The 26,550-nt window shown below is 38.6% G+C and overlaps 1 protein-coding gene across 13 annotated transcripts in view; it reads left to right on the forward strand.

Annotated features, from left to right (window-relative positions):
* The window catches only part of CASK (calcium/calmodulin dependent serine protein kinase), a 359,937-nt gene that overhangs the window by 127,080 nt on the left and 206,307 nt on the right, over positions 1-26,550 (forward strand). For all 13 annotated transcript variants that reach the window (XM_081793028.1, XM_081793029.1, XM_081793034.1 and 10 more), the window contains exon 3: positions 3,870-3,975. In XM_081793028.1, coding sequence (XP_081649154.1) covers positions 3,870-3,975 — 106 coding nt within the window. The remainder of the gene's footprint in view (positions 1-3,869; positions 3,976-26,550) is intronic.

Here is a 26,550-nt window from a genome sequence, read left to right on the forward strand (position 1 = left end):
TAAAATGAATAATAAAGACCTTCTAGGAAACTTTTTATTTTTTCTAAAGCTTTAATTTTTGAGCAATCTCCACACCCAGTGTGAGGCTCAAACTCACGACCTGAGACCAAGAGTCACATGCTTTACCAAGTGAGCCAGCCAGACCCCCCAGGAAACTTCTTTTTAAAACAGACCACCTGGGTGCGCCTGGGTGGCTCAGTCAGTTAAGCGTCTGACTCTTGATTTTGGCTCAGGTCATGATCTCAGGGTTCATGGGATCGAGCCCCTCATGGGGCTCCACATTGGGTGCAGAGCCTACTTGAGATTCTCTCTCTCCCTCTATTCCTCCCCCCCTTCAAAAAAATAAATAAAACAGACCACCTGAAACCATTTCCTGAACTCTCCCTTACTTGAGGGGCAGACTAGAGAGGTCGAACCTGCAGGGCATAGTTGCTTTACTGTTGGACGTCTAAAACTTCTTAGGAAACTGGTATTAGGAGTAGTAGCAGTAGTACTCATGCCATATAAGAGATTGATTTCAGTGTGTTTCTCCAGTTATGATCAGAAAACTAAATATTACTTTCCGTATTCAATCTTTTAAATTTCCCTGAGAGATTACAAATTGAAAAAAATACAAGAAAGAGTAGACAGAGTTACCAGTTACTATGGACAAAGAAGCACTTTAAAACAGCAATGGTACCTCGGTCAGGGCACTCCCAGGCACGTTCTGTGCTTGTACCTCAAAGCATTCAGATAATCACAACTTCAAATCATTATCACCTACTTTTGAATTCCTTGCTACTCTGCTTCATGAGTTGATTTGTAGGAAAATGCTATTCTTAGTTTGCTATATCAGCAAAAAATTAATAGCTCTTAATAAATACATCTTTAATTCACATTCACATCTAGAAACAAGCATTCTGAATTTAATGCTCCTGGAATCTATAATTTAAATTATATATAATGCATTTGTGTTTTTTAAACCATGATTTTCCATTTGAGCATTTAATATATACCAATTTAATTGATATTTGAATTATGGAAAATGGTGCCCTAATTATCCTAGATGTAAACCATCTTTAGCATCATTGTCCTTATAATTTGAAATATATTTTTATGTTTGTTCTGTGTTGTTCGGTGTTCTGATTTTTAGTCCCTGAATTGCCAAATCCAGTAATGTTTAAATCAGTTTATCTTTGGGGCACCTGGGTGGCTCAGTCAGTTAAGTGTCCAACTCTTGATCTTGGCTCAGGTTATGGTCTCACGGTTTGTGGGATGGAGCCCCATGTCAGGCTCTGTGCTGACAGCTTGGAGCCTGCTTGCAATGACACTCTCTCCCTCTCTTTCTGTGCCGCTCCCCTACTCATGCTTACTCACTGTCTCAAAATAAATACATAAACTTTAAAAATGAAAAAATATAAAGATAGTTTAGTCTTTGAATGGAGGGTCCCCAGCAATTCTGCCTTCATTTTGAGGGGGGTGGGTAGATGATGAGACTAGACTGGCAGCAGGTTGAACTGTATACCAAGAAGAAATGTGCAGGTCCAGTGGAAGGGTCTTTAGAGCATCCATTTCTACCTGCAGTCTTTTGGTACGACAATGTGGTACATGGGAAGTGAGTGTGGAAGTTGAAACACACTGTAGTTACGTGAAAGGGGCAAAATAAGGAATAAATGTTAAAATGAGTAATAAAACTCCTGAGCTTTTCATAAAATTTGGAGGCAGAACATTCTTGAAGGAAGAGAGAAAAAACTGTGCAGATACCTGATTTATGTATCCTGGCTTCAACCTGGCTTTCTAGCACACTTGTCAAAAGCCTTCCTCATAATTATGACTTCTCAGCACAAAACCCACACCTGATTCACACCTCTCCTCTCCTGCATGACCTTTCCAAGCACTTTTGGAGATGGAGACCATCATTCATGTGCCTCTGACCTCTTCCTTTCCCCTGAACACTGAGCCACCCTGTCCCTCAGCCCCACAGTGCTGCATTCCATACAGTCCTTCCATATCTGTTTTTTCATGGAAGTCTTACCGCTGCCCCCTGAAGGTGGCTGAGTAGTCTGCAGGGCCTGCATTGCGTGTGGCCTGCCCCATTTCATCTGCAGTGACAAAGGCATTTGTAGAGGATAGCAGTCGCTCAGCAGGCCAGGCAGCAGAACCTGCACCAAGTTTCTGGCTGTAGATCCCATGGAGTTTTCATCACTGCCACTTAGAAACACAGTGTTCCCTTTAAAACAACAGCAAAAACAGAAAAATCAGACCTTCGACTTTGCTGTTTCTTGCCTACAGCGAGATTCTTCGAATTTGATCACGTCTAAACCTGGCATGGCATTGTGGAAGGACTGTTTGCTGACTTTGGAGGTGGACAAGCCAGGGCTCAGACCTACCCCTTGTGGGAGCTGTGTGATCTTGAATGCCTTTCTAGGCCTCAGCTTCCTCACCTGTAAAATAACTACCTCATGGGGGTATTGGGACAGTAAATGGTAATGACTCTATTAAGTACTTAGGCCAGTGAGAAACATGATAAATTTTAATCTGTTATTACATAATTGTCTCCTGCATACTGACTTCAAACCTGCCCTCTCCACAGAACTTGATCTTGTTCAGAATGCTAATGGTCTTTTCTGACTGACCCTTACGGCCATTTCTCAGCCTTCTCCAACTACTCTTGCCTTAATTCCCTCTATTCCCTTGACTTTCGTGATATTATTGATTCTTCCTTTTCTGGTGGCTTCTCTTTTGTCTAATTTACCAACTTCTTTTCCTCATTCTACCCTTACCCAGTCTTCTGTGGTTCAGTCTTCAGCCATTGCTCTCATTGACAAGGCTAATTAATATATTGGCCTGAATTAATAAATTGAATTAATAAATCAGAGAGGAGATAACCTCTCATTTGCCTTATGTAGTACGTCCTTAGCCTTCTTCTTTACCTGTCTCCCTTCTACTTCCAAATATAAAAATGTCTTATTGGATTCTATTCACCTGCAAACAGGTAAAACTCCACCACAATTAATACAGGAAGGCTTTAGTTATTTTGTTCCATGGGGACATAGCAAGTGATACCTATGCCTAAAATGTGTTTGTGTGATGATGATGATGATGATGATGATATTAACCGTTTTACTTTCCAAACAGTATTTTGTAACTCTTATGCAATAGTCTACCTACATTGTCTGAACTTGTTCTTCAAGATAACACTATGACTAGTGTCCTGAATTATCAAATACATTTTATAGATGATAGAAAATAAATTTCTGACTTTGCTGGTTGAGAGTAGTGCCTTTACTGTTTAAATCATACTAATTTTATTTGGCCCTTTATTCCATATAACTTCCCTGGCCTGTGTGTGCAAATGCTAGATTTTAGGCTAAAGAATAGACAACATTCTTGCCCAATTTGGGGAAGACTAAGAAAAAGAGGTAAAATGTTAAAATGGCAAATTGAGTTATTTATTAGCACATCAAGAAAATTATAAATTTTGAGACTTGACTATAAAGAGTTTGGAGAAAGTATTTGTGCTATTTACATTTCTTATTAATAAGTGCTGGGGTACCTGACTGGCTTAGTCAGTAGAGTGTACGACTTGATCTTGGGGCTGTGAGTTCAAGCCCCACATTGGGCATAGAGCTTAATTACTTAAAATAAATAAAAATAAGAGCTAACTATACTGTATACACACACACACACACAGACTGGCAGGAATATGAAAAAGTTATGTTGTCAAAGATTTATAGGGTAAAAAAGTTAAGCTTAGCGTAAATGGGGGATTTCATCTCTTTAGTTAGAGAAGTCTTCATGTTACCATAGATCACATCCATTCATTCATCATTCACTCTGATTGTCGTTTGTTCTTACCTAACAAAGTATGTCCTGTGTTTGTTTTGCAGATCTAAAGCGGGAAGCCAGTATCTGTCATATGCTGAAACATCCCCACATTGTAGAGTTATTGGAGACATATAGCTCAGATGGAATGCTTTACATGGTTTTTGAATTGTGAGTGTGCATTTTATTTTCTTAAGGGTTAAAGTTTTAAGCAGTGTTGGTTTGGGATAATGCTAACACTTTTCCTCTTAAAATGTAACAATAGTTGTAAGCTCATCTGTGTAGAAAACAAGTAACAAGAATAAAAGGATTATTTCATCTTAAAGTTCACAATGGCTAAGGAAGCAAAAGTTGGGCATATTTAGTTGCCCTCCTTTTTAGCATACTTCAGAGAGGAGGCTGTAAAGAGAAATAGAGTTCAGATGGACAGGAGGCCCCAAAATATAACATTGTGACCATAGGAGTCCTATTGAAGAGGAGTGGGATGGGAGTAGAGGTCTCCATGTAGCAAGCCTTTCAAAACAGACTCAACTTCCTATTTTGATATAATGACTATTTTGTCATATTAAGGAAATTCTGAAGATAACAGTGTTATCTTGATTTTAATAAGCCACTTGCCATGTTTCTCATAGAATTTTTGCCAATAAGATGGAGAAATGTGAGCCAAGGATAGTATAACTGGGTAGTTTTGTAGCTGATTGGATAACTGTGTCCAAAGAGGTTGTATAAAGCTTTATGGGATGGCCTTCTACTCTTTTCAGAATTTTAATCCATGACTTTGATTAGGGTCTCTCACAAGGTGGTAATCAAGGCATTAGCCAGAGCTGGTGTCATTTTAAGACTCCACTGGGGATGGATTTGCTTCCAAGCCCACTCAAATGGTTGTTGGCAGCAGGCTATCCGACTGCTAGCCTTAGTTCCTTGTGAGCTGTTGGCCTTAGGCCTCCCTAGGTTCCTTGTCACTGGGCCTCTTCATCGAGCAACTCACAACATGGCAGCTGGCTTCATCCAGCGTCAGCAGGCAAGAAGGCTAGAATACAAATAGGATGGAAGTCAGTCTTGTAACCTCATCTCAGAAATCACACACCATCACTTCTACTATATTCTATCAGTTAGAAGTAAGTCACCACAGTAAATTTCATATATTAAAAAAGAAAAAAAAAAAAAAAAAGAAGTAAGTCACCAGATCCAGCCCACACCCAGGGGGAGAGGATTACACCAGGGTGTGAATATGAGCAGATGCTGGTGGTCTTTGGGAGCCATGTCAGAAGCTTCACCCCCATGGAGGGCTAGCTAATACATTGAATATCTAGATCAGAATTTTAAAACATTTTACAAGTTTGTAGCAAAGGAACTCAAACAAAGATGAAACTTAAGGCTAGTTAATACAGACTCCTTCATTCGATTATATAAGTGCAAGATCACTGTAAATTTAGTTGTAACTGCTTATGTGAAAAAGAAGTAAATGTTTTGAAAGTTAGTTGTTGCAACAGCTTAACAAAAGTCCTGAATGGAACCTTCAGCTACATTAATTAAAAGTATATAGTTATTTAGAACCACGCCACAGTCCCACTGTTTTGTATGCTACCCATTCTCCCTAGAGTGTTCATGGTAAGCAGGACACTGGCATGCTTCCAGAAGGGGATAACCAGAGTGGGAAAGAGCCTAGAAATTTTGCCCTAGAGTCACAGCCTTCAAAGTTTTTGTTGGCATACCTGCTAAAAGAATTTTGAAAACCATGTACCTCCTCACATACTTTTGAGTTGATACATAAAAACTTCTCTTGTGAGGCTATAATTTTTAGTGTTTTGTATATTCTTTTAAATATATTTTCTTCAAAACTGTAGATCTGTACCTTTATCTTGTTCAGTTTATGGAAAATGTCTTCTGTGTGACCTAAATGGCAAAGCTAGTCATCATTGTCAAGCCAGTCAGCCAAATCAGACACGCTTTCTGGCAGAGAAAAATCTGCCTTCATTTTTCAAATAAAATTAAAGTGTTAATAGACATCCCTGTGACAATCATCTTACTATTGATTTTTAATTCTAAAAGGCTTTGCCATGCATATATTGTCCATATGAAATAAGGTGGCTCTCTTTCTTTCTGAAGCTCTGTTTGCTCTCAAGGGTCTCTCCCTCAGGAGCTTCGCATTCCCTAGTTGGCTCTGAAGCTAGACAGGCTTTTCAGGATGGGTGAGCAGTTTGTCTTTTGAGATGGGCTCCTATGAGTGGACACGTGAAAGGAAAATCAGCAGAACATAGAATTGTTTTCAGACAAATCAAATTGTGGCTAATGAAGGAAGAGACATTGATTGCCCTAAAAATATCCTAATTCTTCAATCTCCTGGAAGGGCTTGAGTACTCCCAGAGATACCCAAGTCCCAGTTGAAGACCATGGAAAAGCTGTTGAAAAGACTGGGAAGCTTTAGTGACTCAAGAATCTAATTGATTTTCTTTTTCTGCTAAAAGAGTTCTCAGAGCAGAAGCCCATGGTAGAACATAGTGGATTTGTTCAGTTATTTAAAAGAGTGTCCTATGTAAGAGGATTATGCTTATTCATTGTAGGGTCAGGGTCTGTAATGGGAATCAACAAGCAGCAGGTAGATTTCAACTCTAAGCAAGGAAACCCCCTTTAGCGATTAGACTGACTCAGTGAATAAAGCAGGCTGTCTAACGGAGTATGCAGTTCCTCACTAGAAGTGCTCGAGCTAAAGCTGGTTGCATCCAAGGGAGCTAAAGATACAGGTTTAATTTGGGGCTAGAGAGGGCCTTTAACCGCCCCCTTCCAATTTTAAGAATATTCGAATTCTTTTTTAATTACTTTCTCTGGTTTAATTTCATTCTTTATTCAAGAAATCTATTTCTATCCATATTTTTATTCGCTGAGAAAACAAAAAAGCCAGTTTCATCATATACTTTCAAGTAATGAGCACAGAAAGCAAAATTGTAAAATTTACGTAAATTTCATCATGTTTACTATTTGTTTCAAGGGGGTCTAAGCGATAGTATGGCAGAGAGAAGAAAGTCTTTGGGGTTATAAAACTTGGGTTAGTGTTCCCAGCTCTGTCACTTCTACTGATCATGTGACTTTGGCCAAGTCTTTTAACTTCTCTGAGCCTCAGGATTTTTACCTTTAAAATCTCCATAAGATCATGAGAACTAGATGGGAAAATTACATGAATTCACCTCGTAAAATGGTGAAGTGCTCCACAACTGGAAGCTATTGTTTCCAGGGGATTTAGCAGGTTAGTTTTAGTTTTTTATAGAGCGAATTTTTGGTATGATTCAGTTGTGATTGAAATAATTCCTCGATGGCTGTATACAGAGATAAGACTTCATTAAAGTCGCATATTTACCAGTCAACCTAATCTCAGTGTTAACCCAGATCACAAGAATGTGGCATATAATTTAATTTTCTTCCTTCCTGTTTTGGAAAATTTCAAATAAAAAGAGAATAGTATAATGAACCTCAGTGTACCTGTCACTGAACTTCAGTTGTCAACATTTTGCCATTCTTGCTCTATCTATCCTTTCCTGTTGTCGTTTTTTTCCCCCCTGGTGATTTCTTTTTTTTTTTTTTTTTTTTTTTTAATTTTTAAAATTGTATTTAAATCCAAGTTAACATGTAATGTAATAATGATATCAGGAGTAGAATCACTTACATATAACACCCAGTGCTCATCACAACAAGTGTCCTCATTAATACCCATCATCCATTTAGCCCAACCCCCCCCCCCCCCAACACCCCTCCAGCAACCTACAGTTTGTTCTCTGTATTTACATCTCTTATGGTTGGTCTCCCTCTCTCTTTTTCCTGGTGATTTCTAAAGTGGTATCATTTCACCTATACATACTCCTGTTTGTATTTATAAATAAGGACTTGAAATATAGGTATAGATAGATACCAGTCCATAATAGTATTATCATACCTAGCAAAATCAACAATAATTCCTTAGTATTACGTCATATTCAGTTGATGTTCAGTTTTCCCTGATTGAACATGAATTTTTAAAAGCTATATTTTAAAATTTGGAATTGTTTTATTAGCTCTGGGATCTGGAAGTGGATTATGAATTCACAGTTAAAATAACTTAGTTATTTTTCAAAAGGGCCAGAAACAAAATAGAAATATAAAATTTTTCTTTTGTATCACTTTTTGTAAATTCACCTCAACAGTTGTCCTTGTTCAGTTTTTCGCATTCTCTTTGATCTCCTGGGTTTAAAACAAATGAATAAATGAAAAACGAATTTACTATAAAATTTAAGGTCCCGTGGCTCAAAGAGCAAAGCAGTTAAGTTTGCTTGTGCCTCCACCTACTGGCTAGGTAAGAGATTGTACAGCTGCAATGTAGAGGAAGCTGCTCCAGAATTAGTTCCATGTTTCTGGCAGTAGATGTAATGACCCCTGGTTTTCAGGGGCTCATTGCTCAGGTTATGGGTTATCTGGATCCTTTCCACAGTTTTCTGACATGCCACCAATACAGAGTAGACAGAGGGAAAACAAATGAAATTAACATCAGTTGACTTTGCTGTTTGTTGGCTACTTGGAAACAGCTCTGATAATTTTGATGGAGGAAAAGCTAGACCAAACAATTTATTTAGGTTATCAGTGAGCTTCTTAATATGGTATCCATATCTGCCTTTGCCACAGACTATGTATAACCAGCTCTCCCTTTTTTTCCCTTAAACCGAAGTCATGACATTATATAGCCCAATCAGGTTGCTTATTGTGTTAGAAAATCTTTCGAACTGGTTAATGCCCATTTTAATTACATATGGTTTTAAGTTAAAGCATATTCAAATACAGAGACTCACAGAACCAGACTTTTAGAGCTGGAAAAGAGTAAAACAGTGGATTTCAAAACTTAGCATTGAAAAGTCCTGAGTAGAGCTTGTCAAACAAGCTTGTACCCAGGCACCATCCCGAGATATTGAGTTTCAACAACTGCGAGTCCCAAAGTAGGAGGTCAAGAGATGATTGACCTTTAAAGTAGGGGCATTACTATTTAGAGACCATGTTGTCATTTTTCCCAACGCACGCAGTAGTTTGTTAGAAATCTGCATGTGTTTGCACTATATCTATCCACTGATTTGGGATCCATTGCTTTGGGATTACACTTAAATTTGGATTTGTTTGCAGCAGTTTGCTGAAACATATTTAAAAGTGTAGGTTCAATTTTGTGTTGTATCACCCCCACCCAAATTAAATGTTTATTTCTAAGTAACACATCCGGACTTGACTTTAGTAGTGTCTGATACTTGAGTTAAGCTGTAAATCCTAAATTGGCTGGCCAAGGAATTTTAATTACCTTATTATAGAATGATTACATATACCACGGGGAGACTTTGGCAGTAATTAAATATGGATTTAAAATATATCTGACATGAAAACAATAGTTTGTATCTTTTAAAACAATATTAGCAGTTTGTATCTTTGAAGCTCACAAAGGAGATAGACTGATAGCTCTTTGTCTTTTTTTAATTTTTTTTCTTTTTGGTCTGGTGTTTATGCTTGGGGAAGGGAAATTTTGTGGGATTCATTTATGCTGATAGAGTAGCACTGATTTCTACTTACTAGCAAACTTGCCAGGGAAAGGAAAGTTATTTATTTCATATCAAGCAAGAAAAGTCTGGACTGTAGTATTTACAATTCTATGAAGATCTGTACATATTTTTATGGCTCGCCTGATCTATTTTGATATTTTGTTTTCATGTGTAATGATAAAAATTGCTATTCATTCTTTTATCACATATTTATCAAATGCTTACTTAAGTGGTGGGTAATAGGAAATGGTTGGAAAATATCATTTGGTCCTAGTAAAGATTAGAAATGTGGTACTTAAGGTAATTCAGTAAGATATATGAGAGGACATAGCTTGGGTGACTGTGAAGACCTTTGATAAATACTAGGTGAAAGAAAAAAAAGTTCTATCATCATAAACTCTTTAAAAAAAATTAAACATTTCTCTTGACTAGCTTCACCACTATATTAAATGTTCAGTTGTATTTTAGTTTTAAGAACTATGTGTCGGAGGTCCCCAAGACTACCTATCCCCGGGTTTAATGATTCACTAAGAGGACTCCTAGGACTCCGCGTATAGTCGTATTCATAACTGTGATTTATTACAGCTCAAAGATTTAATAAAGCAAAACCACCAAAGAGAAAAGGTATATGAGTTGAAGTCCGGGGACAGCCAGGCACAAGCTTCCAAGGGTCTTCTGCCAGCAACCAGTTGTGATAACACATGTGAAATGTTGCCAGCCAGGGAAGCTCATTAGAGACTCAGCACCCAGGGTATTTACTGGGAGCTGGTCATGTAGGCACCCTCTGCTTGGCACGTACCATCTTCCAGCCTCCCAGAGAGAAAGCAGGTGTTCAGGATAAATCACATTGTTTGCACAAACAGTTTAGACACAGTGGGCCACTCTTTTCAGTTTAGGACAGGAGGAACCCTCCAGTCCAAGTTGCCAGATGCCAATCAAGAGCTAACTTGGTAGGCAGGCCTTTCAAGCCCTTCAGAAGCTTAGGCCTGCTATGTTAACTCTTTCCTGCACAAACTGAAAAAGAGATAAATACAAGAAGGGCTTTAAGTTGACAAACTCCTGGATCTGCAAACAAAATATAATTATTAAGATAATTGCAGAGTTTGGATTTTTTTTTTTGTTTTTAACTTCTAACCATAATTACTGTATCATTTTGACATCTGTTAACATAAAAATGGAGGTGTCCCAATTTTTGTATAAAGCCCTAGATTGAGATGTTACACTGTAGAATAGATTTTAACCTTTGAATGCTGCATTAGAAAACAAATGCCCCCCTCCCCCTCCCCCTCTCCCTCCTTTTCTCCCCTTCCTCTGCTTGTGGGTGCTCTTGCTCTCAAAATAAATAAATTTTTAAAAAAATTTTTAAATTATAGGGGTGCTTGGGTGGCTCAGTCAGTTGAATGTCCAACTTTGGCTCAGGTCATGATCTGTCAGTTTGTGAGTTCGAGCCCCACATCAGGCTCTCCGCTGTCAGTGCAGAGCCTGCTTCGGATCCTCTGTACCCCTCTTTCTCTGCCCCTCCCCCGCTTTCTCTCTCTCTTTCTCTCTCTCTGTAAAATAAATAAAACGTTAAATAAATAAATATATATATATATATATATATATATATATAAAATATGAGTAGTTTCTAGTGTAAATAATCTTTACACACACCTTGTACAAATTTAGAAATTGTGGAAAATTATAATGACAGAAATCATACCGCTTGCAAAAGTTAATCACAATGAACATTTCAGAACATTTTCTTCTGCTTATATTCATTATCACAATTACACTCATTTTACATGTGTAGTTTTGTTTCCCGATTCTTTTCACTTATTAATTTTAAGCATTTTGCTATACCAGTAAATATTTTTTAGATACGATAGTCTAATGGCTGCATTAAGATATCTAAATTATATGCATGTGCCATATTTAATAATTTCCTTATAGTGGGACATTTACACTGCTTTCTGTTTCTCCCCTCTTAGAAGTAATGTTATGATTAGTAATATTCTTGTACAATTACTTGTTCACACCCCTTGATTGCTTTATTTCCTCAAAATAAGTTTTTAGGAATATAATTAATAGGTTAAAGAGTGTGTGAATACATCCAAACACCTACATCACATATAGAATTTTTTATATGATCTATTACATTTAGAAAAATGCATACCCAGAACTATCCAGCTTAAGGATATTATTGTAAAGTAAATACCCATGTACCTACAGCCTAGGTCAAGAAATGTAAAAACTGCCTGCACTTCAGCAGCTCCTGTATTCCTCTTACCACAATCCCCTTCTTCTCTCAGAAGTATCATTAATCTAGACTTCACCTCCATACTTTCATATCTATACCATCCATATGGCATCCCTGAGTAATATAATTCAGTGTTATCTGTCTTTTAAAATCTTTATTTAAATGAAATCATACAGCATATACTCTTTTTTGGTCTATGAGATTGATCCATATTGCTTTGGGCTCCTTCATTTTATTGCTACATAGTATTGCAGTGAACAAACATTCACAATTACTCATTTTAATGTCACTCTGTATTTGGGTTGTTTTCAGATTTGGCTATTTTGAACAATGCTATTGTAAACAATCTTGTACACATATCCCGGTATACATAAGTACACATTTATATAGGGCATAAACCTAGGAGTGGAATTGATAAAGTCTTGGAGTATATACAACTTCATTTTTCCAAGATAATGCCAAGCTATTTTCTGAAGTAGATGTATAAACAGTGATCTTTGCCTCTCCAAGGTGATCCAAGTCCTGGTTTTCCAGGTACTGCCCCTGTCTTAAAAACCCGTTGTTAGTCCTCATTAACAGCACCCTCCTTTTGTTCTCATGATTACTTACTGCCTATGCTGCACATCCTCACTAATATGTGGTATTGTCAGAATTTGTTATTTTTGCCAGTTGGTTTGTAGTAGAATCTCGTTGTGGTTTCTCCTGATTTCTCTAATTGCTGCTTAGCAGTGTCTCTCATCATTCTTGTAATGGTACCTTTGGATTAACAGAGGTTTGTAATTTTAATATAGTTTAACTTAACAATTTTTTTCTTTCATGGTTAGTGTTTTTGTATCTTGTTTGAGAAATATTTACTATTCTGAGATTATGAAGATATCCTCCTATGTTTTATCATACATCTGAAATTCATTTGGAGTACGTTATGAGGTAGTAGTCCAATTACATTTCTTTTTTTTTTAGGTTTATGGATTTTGAGAGAGAGCACACATGGGGGGCAGGGAGGAGCAGAGAGAGAGAGAGGGAGGGAGGGAGGGAGGGAGGGAGAGAGAATCCCCAAAATCAGCACTGTTAGCACAGAGCCCGACATGGGGCTTGAACTCACGACCAGTGAGATCATGACTTGAGCTGAAGTCAAGAGCCAGACACTTAACTGTTTGAGCCACCCAGGCGCCCCCAATTTCATTTCTTTCCATGTAGCTATTCAGCAGTCTCAGCCCAATTACTGAAAAGACTGCTCTGCAGTAGCACTTTTGCCATAAATCAAACACATATACATGTGTGCTTGTTTCCGGCTCTATTCTGGTCCATTAGTGTATTTATTTGCCTGGCATTGTGCCAAGAGCATGTTGTCTTATTAACTGTAGCTTTGGAGGAAGTCCTGGTAACTGGTAGATCAGGGCCTTTTACCTTGTTGTTCTTCAGCCAGTTCTTGAGAGATGTACTTCTCTGCATTTTCCATACACATTTTAGAATCAGGTTATCACACCCACCCCGTTGGGATTTTGCCTTGAATTATTGTATCAAATCTTTATAGCAACTTGAGAATAATTGACATGGCTACGGTATTGAGTCTTCCAATTCATGAACATGGTGTCTGTCTTCCCATTTTTTAGATCTTTGATTTCTTTCAGTAACGTTTTATGCTTTACTCTGGAGAGGTTGTATACCTTTTTCATTAGATTTATTCTTAAGTATTTGTTTTCAAAGGTAGATCTGTTTCTCATTTCTTTTCTCTTTCCCTCCTTCCTTGTAGTGACTTTGTATTCTTTTCTATTCATCAAGCTGTATCAGTTCTAGTAATTTACCTGTAGAATCATTTGGATTTTCTGCATACCTAATCATATCATTTGTGTATGAGGAGAATTTTGTTTATTCCTCTTCCATTCTTTTACATGTTTCTTTGTCTAGCCTTTACTGCAGTGGATTAAACGTTCAGAACGGTGATAGCAGTTACCTTTCTTATTAGTTCTGATCTTAGAGTTTGCTAAGCATACTCTTAGCTTAGTTGGTAAATTTTGGTAAATTTTATCAAATGCTTCTTTTACCCTGTATATGTTGAAATGATCATATGACTCCTTCTTTAATCTGTTAATGGAGTGAATTTCATTAATTCTTTGGTTAACCAAACTTTGTCGTGACATATAATCCCTAGATTCCTTTTTATATATTGCTAGATTTGGTTGTGTGTGTGTGTGTGTGTGTGTGTGTGTGTGTGTGTATTTTCAGACTTTTTACATCTATATTTATAAGAAGATTATACTATAATTTTCTTATACTGTCGGTATCAGGCTTTCATATCCAGGTTATGCTAGCCTCATGAAATGAGTTGGGGAGTGTTCTCTGGTTTTGTTTTGTTCTCTTTATGATGGGTAGAACTCATCTATAGACCCGTTCAGGCCAGACTTTCTTGTGAGAAGGGTTATTTCTGATTGAATTCCTTAAATATTTATAGGAATATTTGGTTTTCTATTTATTACTCTCACTTTTGGTGAATTGCATTTTGCTGGGGATGAGTGTATTTTATTGAAACTTCACACCGTTTTGGCACAAATTAGTTCATAATATCTCTGAAGGATCTTTTTCATTTTTGAAACTGGTAATTTGTGACTTTTCTTTTTCTTTCTCAGCCTTGCCAGATATTTTCCAGTTTTATCAGTCTTTTAAGTGATGACTTTGAGCTTTGTAAATCCTTTTCAGTGCATATTTATGTTCTATTTTAGTAATTTTTGCTTGTTGTTATTTTCATCCTTCCACTTTGTGTTTAATTTTCTAGGGTTCTTTTTCCTCCCTTTTAAGTTTCAACTTTTTTGTACCCTTGGGTTTTAGATGTGCCTCTTGTTTAAAGGCATATAATTAAGGTTTTTATTCTAGACTCTCAATCTTTGTCTTTTAATTGGAGCATTTAGTACATTTACATTTAATTACATTTGGGGATAGTTGATTTTACATGTCTGGTCTTCTCATGTGCTTTCCATCATACCACCTATTACGTATTTCTCTTCCTTGCCTTCCCTGACTTATTTGAGTCAACTGAATATGTTTTGTCATTCCATTTTTTCTTCTATTAATTTGGAAGTTTACATACTCTTTTCTGTTATCTTAGTGTGTACCTCAGAAATTACAGCACATTTTCCTAATTCATCATGCTCTAATATTGATGCCATTATTCTCTTCCCAAATAAATAGGACGAAGTCCCTCTTTTGACTTACAGGCTGTTGCTTTTACATATTTATATGTGTGCGTATAAATACATAAGTTACATGTATTTACATCACTCCAACTTATTTTATTATTAGATTAGATTTACCCCCACACTTGTCCTTTCTCTGTTCATTATTCTTTCAAATCTCTGAGGTTTTATCAGGATTCATTTTCCCTGTGTCAGTCTGCTGGGTGCAAACTCTCCGTTTTTATTGGTTTCAGGATTTCCTTGTATTCCCTTTGGTGCTGAAGGATACTCACTGAGTAGAGAATTCTAGGTTGGCATTTTCTTTGCAGTAGATACTCTACTGTCTTCTGGCTTCGGTTGATGTTGAGAATTCAGGTAGCAGACTGTCACTAATCTAAGGATAATCTCTCTTTCGCTGGTTATTAAAAAATGTTTGCTCCATCTTTTGTTTTCACTGTGGGTGTGTGTCAGGGTGGGGGAAGTGTTTTAATCCTGCCTGAGATTCTTTAAGTCTCTTCAGTCTGTGTACTGGTATTATTTGTGGTTATGGAAAATTCTCAGCCGTTATCTCTTTAAATATTGCCTCTGCCCCTGTCTTCCTCTCAGCACCTTGTGACCCAATTTAGTATAGATATAGGTGTGCCTTATGCTATTCTCTATATCCTCCATCTTCTTGTCTGTATTTTGCATGTTTTTCTTTTGAAAATCTACATCACTTTTCATTATTTTCATTTTCTTGCAAAAAAAAATTCAAGCTCAGCTTTTATGTTCTGGAACATAATACACTTCCTTATATGATCATCTGTGCTGGATAATCTCAATATATGAAGTCCCTGTGGGTTTGTCTTTATTGTCTATCACTTTCTGCTGGTTCTTGATCAAGGTCTCTTACCCTTCATATACTAGATTCATTCCCAAAAATTACTGGCCTAGAATGGCACTTTATTCTTCCAGAGAGGACTTCATTTGCTTCTACTAGGCACCTTTAGGCACTTGCAGTTTGGAACTATCTTAATAAGGTTAAGACTTAGATTTATTTATTCATTTTAGAGAGAACACACGAGTAAAGAGAGGGATGGGGGAGAGAGACAGAATCCTAAGCAGGCTCCATGCTCAGCACAGAGCCCAATGCAGAGCTCGATCCCACGACCCTGGGATCATGACCTGAGCCAAAATCAAGAGTCAGATGCTCAACCGACTGAGCCACCCAGGTGCCCCTAAGTCTTAGATTTTTAAGACCACTCAGAGGTCAAGCCAGATTGCAAGTTTGTGAGGGGACTGATTACTGCTGGTAACCATAGCTCTTTAGGGATTTAGCTCAAGGTTGAAGAGTAATTTCTGAGATTCCTCTAAGTTCTGACCTGTTCTCCCTTAGAGATCTTCTGTGAAAGCAGATGTCCACGGGGCAAGAAGGACTCTGATTCTTGATTTCTCTCTGAGTTCCCGTTCTCTCCCAAATTTTAGTCAACATTCCTGACAATTTGGTTAGTACCTGATGCTTCCAGCTAGTTTTTTATCCCATTTTTTTGTTGTCTTCAACAGGAGACCTCACCTAGCAGATGTCAGCAATACAGCTAAAACTCCTTTTACATAATGTCCTGTCACTCTCCATAAAGATTGTACCAGTTTCCATTCAAACCAGTAGTGGATGACAGCATCTACTTTTGATGTCTACATTTTGATAAATCACAATTATTCTTTGGTTTAATTTGCATTTGTTTTGTTACTAGTATGGTCAGATGTTTTTTTAAATTTTTAGTTAATTTATTTTTTTAATTTACATCTAAGTTAGAATATAGTGCAACAATGATTTCAGGAGTAGATTCCTTAGTGCCCCTTACCCATTTAGCCCATCCCCCCCCCACAACCCCTCCAGTAACCCTGTTTGTTCTCCATATTTAAGGGTCTCTTATGTTTTTGTCCTCCTCCCTGTTTTTATATTATTTTTGCTTCCCTTCCCTTGTGTTCATCTGTTTTGTATCTTAAAATCCTCATATGAATGAAGTCATATGATATTTGTCTTTCTCTGACTAATTTCGCTTAGCATAATATCCTCTAGTTCTTTTTAAAAAATTTTTTTAATGTTTATTATTTTTGAGAGAGAGAGAGAGCACGAGCAGGGAAGGGGCAGAGAGAGAGGGAGACACAGAATCCGAAGCAGGCTCCAGGCTCCGAGCTGTCCGCACAGAACCTGACATGGGGCTGGAACTCACAGACTGTGAGATCATGACCTGAGCCGAAGTTGGATGCTTAACCGACTGAGCCACCCAGGCGCCCCAGTATCCTCTAGTTCTATCCCCGTAGTTGCGAATGGCAAGATTTCATTCTTTTTGATTGCCAAGTAATACTCCATTGTATATTGATACCACATCTTCTTTATCCATTCATCCGTCGATGGACATTTGGGCTCTTTCCATACTTTGGCTATTGTTGATAGTGCCGCTATAAACATTAGGGTACACGTGTCCCTTCAAAATAGCATCCCCGTATCCCTTGGGTAAATACCTAGTAGTACAGTTGCTGGGTCGTAGGGTAGTTCTATTTTTAATTTTTTGAGGACCTTCCATACTGTTTTCCAGAGTGGCTGTACCAGTTTGCATTCCCACCAGCAGGGCAAAAGAGATGCTCTTTTTCTGCATCCTCTCCAGCATCTGTTGTTGCCTGAGTTGTTAATGTTAGCCATTCTGATAGGTGGTTTTGATTTGTATTTCCCTGATGGTGAGTGACGTTGAACATTTTTTCATATGTTGATTGGCCATCTGGATGTCTTCCTTGGAGAAGTGTCTGTTCATGTCTTGCCCATTCCTTCACTGGATTATTTGGTTTTTGGGTGTTGAGTTTGATAAGTTCTTTATAGATTTTGGATACTAACCCTCTATCTGATTTGTCATTTGCAAATATCTTCTCCTATTCTGTTGATTGACTTTTAGTTTTGCTGATTGTTTCCTTTGCTGTGCAGAAGCTTTTTATTTTGGTGAGGTCCCAGTAGTTCATTTTTGCTTTTGTTTTCCTTGCCTTCAGAGACATATTGAGTAAGAAGTTGCTGTAGCCAAGATCAAAGAGGGTTGTGCCTGCTTTCTCCTCAAGGATTTTGATGGCTTCCTGCCTTACATTTAGGTCTTTCATCCATTTTGAGATTATTTTTGTGTATGGTGTAAGAAAGTGGTCCAGGTTCATTCTTCTGCATGTCGCTGTCCAGCTTTCCCAGCACCACTTGCTGAAGAGACTGTCTTTATTTCATTGGATAGTCAGATTTTTTAAAAATTTTTTTTAACATTTTATTCATTGTTGAGAGACAGAGGATGAGAGGGGGAGGCACAGAGAGAGAAGGAGACAAAGAATCTGAAGCAGGCTGCAGGCTCCAAGCTGTCCTCACAAAGCCCAACTCTAGGCTCGAACTCACAAACCGTGAGATCATGACCTGAGTTGAAGTTGGATGCTTAACCGACTGAGCCACCCAGGCACCCCAAATATTTTTTAAAGTATACTTACCTATTTCTTTTTTATCCATTCATTTTTTTTAGGGTTTTTTTTTTTTTTTTTTTTTTGGTCACTTTGTAAGAAGTCTTGTGTTTACTACAGATATTTACCCTTTACATATATTTGCAAATATTTTTCCCCTAATTTGCCTTTTTTTGTGTGTTGGTTTTTTTAAATATGCAGAAGTGTACATTCTGTCAGAGAAAGAAGTTATAAATAAGCAAGAGTGAAGACAGATACATGTGCACAGATTAGTACACACACCCGCATTTCCTAGCTTTGTCCACTGGGAGGGTCTAGAAGCAGTGACGCCCCAGTGGTAATGAACACATCCACACCCAGATCTTCACTTCTACCCTTGATCTTAGTCAAAAGGCCAAGAAGCAATAGATCTTCACTTCTAAATGCCATTCTTGGATAGAAGGAGCCAGGGCTCCTTGGAGAAATGATCACTTCTACAACTGGGGCACAGAAAATGCAAGATGAGCCTGAAGCATTTTACAGTGTCTGAAAGTAAGGAAGTGCTCAAAACACAAAAAATAGGGGCATGTCAAAGGGTCACAGGAGCCAACCTGAAAGAGCTCCCAGTGGCCAAACCTGGCACAGTTTGGGCAACAAAATAACATGGTACTGGATTATAACCCAAAGTGTAAAATAAATATATGTGAGTTCATACTGATATAAATAAATTATTGTATAAATTAAAAATGGGAAAGAAGAAACAGATCTTTCTTCCGGAATTCCAAACAGTATGTGTATATACTCTGCCCCCCGCCCACCGACTTCCAGGAGATAGAGATAATCCCCTTCCTTCCTTCAGTGTGGGCTGGACTTGGTGACTCACTTTCAAAGAACAGAGGATAGAAAGGAGAAACACAATAGCTTGACAGTGAAGAGAGCTGGCTCACCCCCTTCCCCTTAACCAAGAAGTCAAGTTAATGCCACCAGTGTCATGTAGAGGTGATGTAATGAGAAGGGCACTTCACCTCTTTGATATCCTCCCCCAAACCCTCAGCCCCCATCTAAGAAAAACAACAACAACCACCTTCACACAGATCAAAATTGAGGGACATTCTATAAAACACCTTTTTTTAAATGGTCAAGGTCATGAAAGACCAGGAAAGACTGAAAAATTGTCACAGACCAGAGAAGACTAAGGAGATTTAATGACAAAATGCATTGTGGTGTCCTGCATGGGATCCTGGAACAAAGTACAATAGTCAACAAACTGAAGTCCAAATAGTTTGGTGTTGAATCAATAGCAACATGCTAGTGTTAACGCTCTTAGTTTTGGCAAATGTACTATAGTTACGAAGATGTTAACATTAGGGGAAGTTGGGTGAGAGGTATACGGGAATTCTCTGTGCTGTCTTTGCAATTTTTATGTAAATCTAAATTTATTCTAAACTAAAAAGTTTTTGGGGCACCTGGGTGGCTCTGTCGGTTAAGCATCTGACTTCGGCTCAGGTCATGATCTCACAGTTCGTGAGTTCAAGCCCCACGTTGGGCTCTGCGCTGACAACTCAGAGCCTGGAGCCTGCTTCGGATTCTGTGTCTACCTCTCTCTCTGCCCCTCCCCTGCTCATACTCTGTCTCTCTCTCTCTCAAAAAATGAATAAACAGTAAAAAATAAAATAACAAAAAAATATATTTAAACTAAAAAATTGTCTTCAATCAAAACTAAACAAAATGAAACCGTGAGTTTACACCATTATTTCCAGTTTAAGGTAACAATTACAGATTTTTCTTTATGAGCCATTTACTAGATAATGACTAATTGTTGGTTTTTAACATAATTTTGTTGTTGCAGTTGTTTTACAAACATTCCTTATCTTGTGGAGATCAGTACTGAAATATTTATGCATAAGGTGATATTAATGTCTGGGATTTGCCTTGAAATCAGGTGAGGGGTGAGCAGTGGGTACTGGGTTTGAAGTATAGGTTAAACAAGATTAGCTGGTAAGTTGACAATTGCTGGAACAGGGCATTGGGTATATGAGGCTTCATTACTCTCTACTTTCTACTTTTAAAGTTTTCCATAATGTACAGTTTTTTTTAAGAGAAATTAGGGTTTTTAGTTAACTTTTTAAATTTTCTATTTGTACATCTTCTCTCTGAAAATCTGGGTTCCTTACCACATTAACATACTTACTCGCTTCATCCCATCCACTTCCTACCTTAGAGGAAATTATTTCTCAAAATTAAAACTAAGTCATTTTAGTTTTATTTATCTCTGAAAATAAAAATGTGTATATTCTATCTTTTTGTACTGCCTCCCCTTCTTACGCACTCTTATATATACTCTTGAAAACGTTGATTATTTTTAATTTAACAATATCAAAACACCAGGGATTTCTCCATAGCAGTATGTAGGCATCTTCTTCATTCCTGTTTATAACTGCTAATTCTCCATTATGGATATAAAATAATTTATTAAACCAGTCCCCTACTAATGGACATTTAGATCATTTCCAGGCTTTTTTCTGTTACATTAGTGACCTTGTGCATATGTCATTTCATGCTATTGCTAATGTCAAATTCCTTCTATAGGTGTTGTACCACTTTCCATTCCCACCAGCACTGTATGAGAGTTAGACTGTAATTTTATAAATTTTTCCCCTTTTTTTTTTTTTTGAGAGATAGAGCATGAGCAGGGGAGGGGTAGAGAGAGAGGAAGACACAGAATCCAAAGCAGGCTCCAGGCTCTGAGCTGTTAGCACAGAGCCCAATGTGGGGCTCGAACCCATGAACATGAGATCATGACCTGGGTCAAAGTCAGATGCTCAACTGACTGAGCCACCCAGGTGTCCAGTTAGACTGTAATTTTAAATTGTGATCTAAAGAACTGAATGAATATCTCAGGTATTTACTAATTACTAGGACATTTCATTCTAAAACTGTGATTATATATGTATATCTGGACAGGGAGAATTGTAGATAAATTCTGATTTGTGTGGCCTTCATCTGTATCTGTGGACTTAACCGGAATGCTGTTTACTATAGTGGTTTCTGGATCATTGTGAGGTGACTAGACCCAAGAGAGTTTGTAATAATCAGACCTAGAGACCAGCGCCCTTTTACTGGTTGTTGACTTGAGTCAGTAGACAGTGTCTTTGAATATTAGTATTTGGGTTTTTTTTTTTGCCAGACTCTGGAAAGTGTGGCTTGTCTTAAAGATATCCTTCATATTTCTTGCGCATACCACTGAGGGCTCAAGAGGTTCACAAGAAATAGAAGCAAAATCTTGATGAGCCTTTTTAAGATATGGCAAGGATTTGGGATTTTAAAGATGTGGACGCTATTGCAGGCAAAACTGTATGATCAGACATCTATTTTTTTAAGTTTATTTATTGATTTAGAGAGAGAGAGCACAAGCAAGGGAGGGGCAGAGAGAGAGAGAGAGAATGAATGAATCTGAAGCAGACTCTGCACCATCAGCACAGAGCCTGATGTGGGACTCGAAATCACAAACCGTGAGATCATGACCTGAGCCAAAGTCAGTAGTTGGACACTTAACCAACTGAGCCACCCAGGTACCCCTGGACATTTATTTTTAAAGCATTCTTTGGCTACAGTATTCCTGTAGGGATGGATTTGGATGCGGGGAGAATTAGGAGACCATTATAGTGATTCAGTATGAACATTGATGGCAAGAGTAGATTAGTATCAATAGAGATGAAAGAGTATAAATAAAACCTGAAGATCTTTAGGAATTAGAATGGACAGGATTTGATAACTGGATAAAGGAAGTAAGGCAGCAGGAGACAAAGTTGACTCTGGTTACTGGCTTGAGCACTGAATATGTGCACTGAATATGAATATGTGATGGTGCCTGGAATTAGATAGTGAAATATATTTTGGACATGTTGAGTTTGAAGCTTCTGTGAGATGTCTGAGTGAAGTTGAAAGATGAAGTGGAATATGTGGATTAGGAGCAAAGGGAGAAATCTAGAGGCTTGGGGATGATCGCTATTCAGATGGGTTAGAAGAGTATAGAGAAGGAGAAGAAAACAGGACTTGAGGACTGAGGGTCTCCCAAATTTGAAAGGTTGTAAAACAGGAGGAATAGCTAACAAATGCAATTCAAGAAGGGATAGCTGAAGAGATGCAGAGAAAAAGCCATGACAGCAAGGTGTCAGAGAAGCCAGGTATAAAGAGACTATATCAAGAACAAGGGGAAATGAAGACTTTGGTACTCCTTCGTTTCATCCTTCACCAAACTCCCTATTCCTCAGCCAGTGCCCAGCGCTCCTGCTGTGCAGAGCCCCCATCCTGGCCCAGTTCTGAGACGTGCTCCCTATTTGCTGTCACTCGATATCTCTTTGCTCGCGTTTGGTATCCCTACGTGGTAGGTCATTTCCCTAGTGAGGGAGAGAGTGAGTAAAACGTTAGAGGACAAGTGGAGCGGCCTGTACTATTGTCCTAACTCTGTCACCAACTTCATCCATTTAGCAGTCTTGTTTCTTAATGTCTACTACCTGTGAGACAAAGCTAGAAGCTCTGGGCAGAGATGGACAGACATGGAAACAATTACAATGAGAAGGGAGGGAGAGGGGAAGGTGGGGAGGAAGAGGACATACTGAGACTTGAAAGATGACCAGGAGCTTGCCCAGTGGTAATGGAAGGGACAAAACTAGACATAAGTAGTAAAGATGTAAAGTTACAGAAGCCTCATGAACTTGAAAGAAAGAAAAGGCTTCATATGAACTAGAAAGAAAGACCTCAGGAACCAAGGTCACTGCTCCCTTCATCCCTCAGGTTTTGCATCTACTTTACTCTGGAAAGAGCAGCTTTCCCTGTTTACCCAAGGGCTGGCACACAGCCCCCAGAGAGGCTCCCCAGTACCCAAATCTGCATGACCTTCAAGTCCAAGTTATTTCTTTTGGCTTCCCTTACTTCGTTCCAGACAGATAGAATGTGAATGAATGAGTGAATAAACTTATCTGATTTTTTTTCTCAGTCTCCCACTTCTTTCTTTTTTTAATTTTTTTAAATGTTTATTTATTTTTGACAGAGAGAGAGAGAGAGAGAGAGACAGAGCATGAGCGGGGGAGGGGCAGAGAGAGAGGGAGACCCAGAATCCAAAGCAGGTTCCAGGCTCTGAGCTATCAGCACAGAGCCCAATGCAGGGCTCGATCCCACGAGCCTCAAGATCATGACCTGAACCGAAGTCAGACCCTTAACCGACTGAGCCACCCAGGTGCCCCTCAGTCTCCCACTTCTTTTCTAGAAAGCTGAGGATCCTAAGTTGTTGACTTGACCCTCTGTGGAGTAGCTTCCTTTTGAATCCAGAATCCCTTCCATGTCCAACCAGGGGCAAATAAAAGCCTGCTGCTCTTTCCATGCTTGGGCTGGGGTTCCAGGTGGGAGAGTTGAATGGAGTATGGGAAAGCAAATTGATTTTAAGTGGGAAAGGAGGTATGCATTACGAACAGGGCAAAGAGAGTGTGCAATGGCCAGAAATGCAAGTCAGTTTATATGGTTGGGGCACTGTTCATAATGGCGGGCTATTACTTTGGAACATGGTGTAGGATGAGAGAATGACCGCAGATGAGTTTGAACATGTAATAATAAAAACCACTGATGATGTGTGCAACTGCATGCTACACTTTATACATTTTGATTATCTCTCAATTCCTCTCAACAACCCACCAAGATTAGCCACTATGCCCATTTTATACATGAGAAAACTGCAGCTTACAAGGTGGCAACTGGTTCAAGGTCACAAAGCTGGTGTGCTGCAGCCGGGATTCCATCCTAGGCTGTTTGACTCTAGTGCCCTCACTCTTACTTGCTCTGATACATCTAGTACTTTTGATGTCATGTTAAAGATATCAACTCCTCCATTCACAAATATTTATTGAATGCCTACAATGTACCAGACACTGTTCTCGGTGCTGAGGGCTTAACAGTGAGTAATTCAAAGTCCACATCCACATGAAACTTACAATCTAGTGGAAGAGACACACTGACAAATAAGTATATAGTAACAAAAGCAAGTAGTGACAAGCACTATGAAGAACAAGGGCCAGATCAGGGATACAGAATGATGAGGATAGGGTGTTCATAGGAGCCCTTTCTGAGGAGGTGACATTTAACCAGACTTTAAATCTTATTCTATAGGTGATGGAGACACTGAAGTGATTTTACCAACGCAGTAATATAATCAGATTTGTGCATTAGAGACCCCTAAGACACAATACGAAAAATGTAGTAGAGAGTCCATAAAGAATTCCAGGCAAGAGGGGATTTGGAGTTCAACTTCTTCATTGTAATAGGGACCAAGAGCCCCTAAGGGAAAGGAACTGGTATCTGGCTCACCTCATGAAATCCAGGGGTGGGACAGAACCCCTCAGCCTCAAACAGTGGCTGAGAAAAGCTGTAGCCATCATAGCTAGCTAGCCAGCTAGCTAAAGGGGGACAGAAGGAAAAAAAACAAAACCAAGAAACCCCCATTTAAGATTAGTGTTCAGATGAAAATTTCAAAGCACACAAGGAAAAACATCCCGCAACAAACTCAACAGGTAGGAAATATGGTCTGGAGGAAATGGAAATAATAGAAGACTCTGAAAGGGACTTCAAAGTCCTCAAGAAGATAAAAGGAAAGAAAGTATGAGAAACCATTAGAGAGCAAAGCACAGTTAGAGATGGTAACTTATGAAAGGAAAGCTAAAACTCATGCAGGCCATATTGAGAATATCCAATATACATAAACAGGAATGTTGTAGAAGTAGAATATAGAAGGAATGATGAAGAGGAGAGGCCTTACTCAGATAACAGCCAAAAACCTTTACAAGTTGAAGACAGATTATTCCTTTTAGATAGAAATAAGGTTTGGGGAAGAAAATTATTAATTAACTTCCGGGTCATCTTAGTTTGTGGTGATTGTGGGACACCTGCCTATAGATGGCCTGTATTCAGCTGCCCATATGAGTCTAGCTCCCAGGAGAAGAAATTGGGCTAGAGATGGACTTTAGGAGTCACTACCATCAGGACAGGGCCCACCTCACCTCTTGGCACCTCAGTTTCAACCTACAGTTAGTGAGAACAGGATGAAATAAGCAAATGCTCCAATCATCAAAACCCTAGAAAGTCTCAACCATACCCTTCACTGTCATAAATTCTGTTGATTGTAGAGCCTTGGGATTGGAAGTTAAGAGCTCAGGATTCTGGAGCGAGGAGCTTAGGTTCAAATCCTGGCCGTGCTGCTTTCTAACCACGTGACCCCGGACAAGTTATGTAACATTTGCCTTAAGCCTCAATTTCCTCATCTGCAAAATAGTACCTGTCTCCTCATTGTTGATATGAGCATTAAATAAATTATTATACATAAAGCACTTAAAATAGCACTTGGTGTGCGGTTAAATGCTCAGTAAATCTTTGCTATTAGCTATGAACATCTCCACATTTAACAGGAACCTTCAGTATCTTATCCCAGAAGAGTGACTCATGTGAAAATCCTGGTCTGTGAGGATCATAAATTGAGGTATCTGTGTCCTGTAACACTCAAAGGATGTGTCTCATTAGCTGCTGAATTTTGTTTGTCCACATGCAGAGTTTTGCTGTTTGCAAATTGTGATGTTATTTGAACATCCAAAGAACTCCCTATTTTTTTTTTTTCTTGTGTTTGAAACTTAGAAATAATTCATGGGTACATGGCATCTTCTCATGAGGAGGACCCAGTCATGGCTCCATTTTTTCTTGCTGAGTTGAAGCAGTTCAGTCTTGAGCAGATACCTATGCTTATGCCTCTGTTTTCACTTAGATCTATACATCTATCATTTTATAAGTACCAATGTAAACATTTTCATGTTAGCTAGGAACTTGTCCAGAAGGAAGAATTATACCAGCTAGTTTGATTTCGGAGTGCACATGGCAGTAAAATGAAAGCAGAAAATCAGTAATTAACTGTGTGATTATTTTTTTTTAATCTGTGATGTGGTTATCCAGGGTGAGATCATTTTCCAAGTTAGCCCCCCTTTGTCATCTCCATGACCAACCACATCACAGTCTGTCATGATTATTTATAGTCCTTTAGATGTTCTCCGAGACAGAAACAGAGGACAAGTCAGAAGTAGAACTGTCAAAGAATGACCCTGATCCCTTGAATTCCACAAATGGCTACAAGGAACGTGGTGCAATTTTCCCATCTGTGTTGTTGGAAGGCGAGCTGCCTCCTGGAGGCTGGGAGCCTTACCCTTGAGTGGCAGGGACTGCACTGAGGACCCTGCCTCTGAATGAAGACAAGGCTCTGAGGATCAAGAGGGAGAACTGTATTTCTAGAGAGAACAGGCCAAAAGAAGAGTTAGACTTC

Source organism: Panthera onca, chromosome X (assembly GCF_046562875.1).
Source record: "Panthera onca isolate mPanOnc1 chromosome X, mPanOnc1 haplotype 2, whole genome shotgun sequence".
Classification (NCBI taxonomy): Eukaryota; Metazoa; Chordata; class Mammalia; order Carnivora; family Felidae; genus Panthera; species Panthera onca.